The 5829-nt window shown below is 35.7% G+C and overlaps 1 protein-coding gene across 2 annotated transcripts; it reads left to right on the top strand.

The window, feature by feature from the left end:
- The first annotated feature begins 3542 nt into the window (after nt 1-3542).
- Nucleotides 3543-5557, top strand: LOC122194529 (uncharacterized). Of its 2 annotated transcripts, none has more exons than XM_042895491.2 (2): nt 3543-4585; nt 4685-5557. In XM_042895491.2, exons 1-2 carry the CDS (start codon nt 3889-3891, stop codon nt 4750-4752), a joined length of 765 nt encoding a protein of 254 aa, XP_042751425.1. In that variant the 5' UTR covers nt 3543-3888; the 3' UTR covers nt 4753-5557. The 2 variants fall into 2 exon arrangements, with proteins under 2 accessions (XP_042751425.1, XP_042751426.1); XM_042895492.2 differs by having other exon boundaries at nt 3543-4613.
- Nucleotides 5558-5829: the final 272 nt, after the last annotated feature.

Here is a 5829-nt window from a genome sequence, read left to right as displayed (position 1 = left end):
TAAAAAAACATTAAAAAAATAGCAGTTCAATGGCTAAACCGGTTCAAAGTCAAGAACCATGTCCTGATTTGGCATTTGGTTTCGTGATACGCATCACGAATGGCAATGAGCATGCCAGACCATGAATGGTCGGGATAGTATGCACGAGCATATTTTGTGGTCACATAGACCATGGATCGTTTTGTGGTACCTATACCATTTGGCCTTATAGAAGAAGTATGTTTTTCACGGATAAAAGTTAAATAAGATTCTATTTACAGTAGAACCTCTATAATTTAATATTCGATAAATTAATAACCTCGATAAAATTAATAATTTGTCATGTTCCAATTTGGTACCTATACCGTTTGGCCTTATAGAAGAAGTATGTTCGTCAAGATAAAAGTTAAATAAGATTATATTTACAGTAGAACCTCTATAATTTAATATTCGATAAATTAATAACCTCGATAAAATTAATAATTTGTCATGTTCCAATTTGGTACCTATACCATTTGGCCTTATAGAAGAAGTATGTTCATCAAGATAAAAGTTAAATAAGATTATATTTACAGTAGAACCTCTATAATTTAATACTCGATAAATTAATAACCTCGATAAAATTAATAATTTGTCCGGTTCCAACTTGGGACCAGTACAAAATTGAACCCCAATCGATAAAATAATAATAAAATAATAATTTTTTTTGAAATCTCAATGTAAATATATTGGTCCCAGCAAAACTATAAATTAATAATAACTAAAATATTCCAAAATTTTAGAATTGTCTAGTAAAAAATGAATCTATAGTCACTTGTTTTTTTGTGAACTTTAAATCAATATTGAGTTCATCTTTAAATCTTCCAATTGCACTTAAGAGTTGAAGCACTGTATTTTCATATTGCAACAAAGAGTTGTAAAAAGTTATTGTCGTTTGTAATGCTTCTTTCCGAGTGACAAGTTCTAAAGGTACTAAATCATCATCAACTCTATCATCAACCAAATTTTGAACGATATCCGCTATAATTTCTTCAATGATTTTGTGCTGATAACGCATTCTAACCTCGTAACATTAATTATTTTCACCTGGATAATCCAACAACTCATTCACATCCATTTTGTGCTGATAACGCATTCCCGTAATCAAGTTCTCAAGCTCACGAATGTCTTCTCCAAAATTTACATCGTTTAAATCATTTGAGCCGGTTGGATTAGCCGAACAAATTTTACAGTGTCAAAAACAATTTGCTATGGACTCTTGTTTCACATTTCTTCATGCCGAGACAACCAAGTTGATGACATCTAAAATATTAATCTTTTCTTGGGAAGAAATGTTCAACTCATAACCTTCCAAAATCTTACGATAAAACCTTTTACGGTAGTATATGTTAAAGAATCTAATTATCCCAACATCACATGGTTTGAGAGTTGCTCACAAATATAAGCCAACTCCTTAAATTAATAATTTATTAATTTATCAATATAATAATATCGTGTTAAATTAATAAAATATTTCAGTCCCAATATTATTAATTTATATAGGTTTTACTGTATGGCTTTATATAAATTAAAGAATCTAACCTGGCTTTCTCTCGTTCAATTTGTCACATGTAATTTTGTCATAATTTTGACATACGTTTATTTTCCACTTGTCATTCACTTTATTTTTTATTTATAATATGTTTTTAATTTAGTTTACATAAATTAAACCTATCATAATGACTATTAATTTCAAATTCCAAATTTGAAATTTCAATTTTAATTTCAAATAAAGTTATAGTTTAAACTTTATATTTAATAGAATTTTGTTACAATTAACCTGTTTAGTACACGGGTCACACAACTAAACACATAATTTTATTTTATTTTTTTATTTTTTGGATATTTGTTTTTCTCGTAATTTTCCTTTATTTCATATTTCAAATTCAAATAGGCTTTTCATTTAATCAATTCTATTTATCATTTTGTTTTAATACACTTGTATAACTCACAACTTTTTTCAATAATAAAATGCATTAGGCCAACTTCAACCGAAAACTAAAATATTGGAATGATGGGAGACGGATGGACGGAGGTACGATACAGGAAAAATCTGGCGAGGCAGCAATATAGAATGGAAGAAACAAGTTACATCGTGTCGAATATCCCCACTGGCGCCACAAAAGAGGAATTCCGAAGAATATTCAACTCCCATGGGAAGCTATCAGATGTTTACTTTGGAGGAAGGAAAGGGAAGAATGTCAAGAACTTTGGTTTCATTCGATTCAGAGGTGTTTCAGACAAGAAGGTACTAGAGGCACACTTAAATGGTACAATATGCCGGAACAACAAGCTTGAGATTAACATAGTGAGACACGAAAGGAAAGTGCACAAGTCGATCCCCTAGAGCAGGATAAATGAGAAAAGTCATCTTGCAAAGTTCCCAATCCAGGGTGTTGGAGGGTTCATCGGAAGTAGATCCTATGCCAAAGTCACTAGAGCTTGACACGGTGTCTCAATACACCAAAAGCAATCGCCCATAAGCAACACTTCGATCCATTTAGAGGCTGATGAATGGATGGTGAAAAGAATGAGAGGGTATAGATTGATCCGGGAGGTAAAGTCATTGGATCATCTCGGTCATCTGCCGACACTGGTATCCATTCACAGTGACATTGGAGCAAAAGTCAAATATGCAGGAGGCATGAGGGCATTTATTGAATTTGGTTCCTCAAGTCTAGCCAGGGACTTTATGAACAATGAACGAAAATGGAAGAGCATATTCAATTACTTGAAACCCTGGGATGATGTGGATCAGAAATTCGATCGGATTGCATGTGTAAGGATAGTTGGATTGCCTATCAGCCTATGGAGTGTCTCAAACTTCTCTACCATTGCAAGGAAAATTGGGAAAATCATTGTCCCCTTCGATCATTTTGCAGAACGAAATGATCTATCGGTGGTAAAAATCGGTATTCTTACAGAAGAAAAGAAAAAAATCAATGATGTGATTAAGGTAGAGGCTGCTGGAATGACATTTGAAGTAGGGGTGGTTGAATATGAAGATGAACTGTGGTTTCCCTTCAAGTTTGAAAGTGAAGAACAGCCTTACGAATCAGATTCTGATGACAAATCCGGCTATGCAACTACTTTGGCAGAAACAGACGATGATGATGGCGCATTAAGCGAAGGAGAAGAAGGTATTTCAGACATCTGGATGGATGGTGTTGAAGAAGGCGAAATTGTTGGAAACGGAAAGGACATGAAAGAATCAAGGAATTAAGATCGGGACGAGTTTGATGTATACTCCGGTGAACTGAATGCGGAACCGATCAATCCAACTCAAGCGTCTCCGATAGCCTTGGAAGCTTAAAAGGTTCCGCTGGTGACTGATGTTAAGGAAGCGGGATCATCCCCATGGAGAGACCGAGGTAATTAACGTTAATCAAACATGTGATGGGAATATTAGCGAATCTGGTCGGGTCATGTGGAATCAGCTCTCATGGGCTCTCCCAGGCCCATTCCCTTTCCCACAAACTTTGACCAATCTGGGTGCTGTGGACCTTTCCCATTCAAATCGCACACTCCACCTTCAAATGGTCAAACCTCAGATAAGCAGGCAAATGAAATTGGGTGTTCATCTAAGAATAGGCGCCGTACTCTTGAACTTTCTCCGACCACCGATACGGCAAACTTCCCTGTACGCACTCTGTTTGTTAAGGAAAGCAACAACCTCCCAGATATTGATCTCCCTCGCTCGGATCGGAACCCTTTTACCTTCTCAAACCTATTAGAGTGCAACACAATTCCGAGTATAAGTGAGATTGAGGCCACTGCAGAAGTTGGAGCTATGGTCGGCTTCGAGATTGACAACAGAAATAAATTGCTGGCTGAAATCCTTGGGGTATCCGATGAGGCTACAGTGGCCAAATGAATTTTCTCTCAATAAAGACAAGGGGAATGGGTGAGAACTATAAGGTGGGTTGGGTCTGGAGGCTAAAGATGAGGTACCCAATTTCTTTCTTAGCAATCCAAGAAACTCAGCTAATGGAGGCTGGAAACATTGATGTACGTTCGTGTTGGGGTGATGATGAATTTGGTGTTAGTAGAGTTAACGCATCTGGGAGGCCTAGGGGTCTCCTAAACATGTGGGACAGGAACGTGTTTACCTCTAATGAGGTTATCTCCTCTAGGCATTATATTATCAATATTGGTACATGGGTTGGCATTAGTGAACCTTTGATCTTTGCTAATATTTATGGGCCACAACTAATTACTGGAAAGGCAGAATTATGGAAGGAACTAATTGAAATTAAAAACACTAAAAATGGCATTTGGATTATGATGGGAGATTACAATGCTGTGAGGCACAGAGGAGAAAGATTCAATTCTAATTTCTGCGAAAGAACTACAAGAGATTTCAACAACTTCATACACAAGATTAGGCTTAGTGATTTGAAAATGGGGGGTCATAGGTTCACCTGTTTTCACAACTCAGACCTCAAGTTAAGTAAGCTTGATCGGTTCATGGTCTATCCTACTTTCCTTAATCTATTTCCTTATATCTCTGTTACTGCTCTCCCAAGGGAAATTTCCGACCATTGCCCTATCCTCTTATCTACTTCACGTAAGGATTTTGGTCCGTCTCCATTCAGGTTCTTCAATTCTTGGATGCTCAGGGAAGGTTTCAAAAATACATTCATTTCTAATTGGAATAATTTTGTAGGATATGGTACACCTGATCTGTACTTAACTGCGAAGATCAAACACATTAAAAATGGATTGAAAAAATAGAGAGCATCTGATTATCCAAAGGAGGAAAAAGAACTACAGAGACCCAAGAAATTGGTGGAGTTTCTGGACCATGAAGCTGAGTCGCAACAGTTAACAGTCCAGGAGATTGATGATAGAATCTTAGGGTACAAATCAATCATAGAGATTGAAATATTCAAGTCTTTCAATCTGAGGCAAAAATCTCAGATCAAATGGGCAATTGATGGTGGCGAAAACACAAGCTTTTTTCATGGTCACATAAATAAAAACAATCAAAAAAATAAGATTGATGGCCTAATGATAAATGATGATTTGTGCACGGACCCAAAAATTATAAAGCAGGAGATATACTCGTTCTTTGCTGACAAATTCAAAGAAAAATGGTCAGTCAGACCAAAATTGGGGAGCAACTATTTCAAAAAAATATCACACGATGACTCGCATCTATTAGAATCCCCCATCACCCTTAAGGAAATCAAGGAGGCGGTTTGGTCTTGCGGGAATGAAAAAGCTCCGAAGCCGGATGGTTTCACGTTCAAATTCATCAAGAAATATCGGGAGGTTCTTCTGGGTGACATCGCACCTGTTGTTAAATACTTTGAGCAATACAGAAAAATTGATTCTTCTTTCAACACCTCATCTTTCTTGTTAGTCCTCAAAGATAAGGATCCCCTCACGATTAGAGATTATAGGCCAATTAGTCTTATTTGGTGTATCTACAAAATCATATCCAAGATACTATCACTCAGAATAAAGAAAGTGAAGGGGAACTGTAACACCGTAAATTTTCAAACAAAATTTTCTATTAAAAATCACATAATTCTCATATCACGTTTCACGAAAATTCCATTTAATTTATTTACAAACACAACTCTCTCTCTCTCTCTCTTTCTCTCTCTCTCTCTCTCTCTCTCTCTCTCTATATATATATATATATATATATATATATATATATATATATATATATATATATATATATATATATATATATATATATATATATATAATACTCCAAGATTCTCAAATCATAACTCCTTCTTTGGTGTGTACAATCGAGCCGGTGCATTCCTGCGATTCTGAGAAAACCTTAAACACATA

Source organism: Lactuca sativa, chromosome 5 (genome assembly GCF_002870075.4).
Source record: "Lactuca sativa cultivar Salinas chromosome 5, Lsat_Salinas_v11, whole genome shotgun sequence".
Taxonomy (NCBI): Eukaryota; Viridiplantae; Streptophyta; class Magnoliopsida; order Asterales; family Asteraceae; genus Lactuca; species Lactuca sativa.
This window is presented reverse-complemented; position numbering and strand designations above follow the sequence as displayed.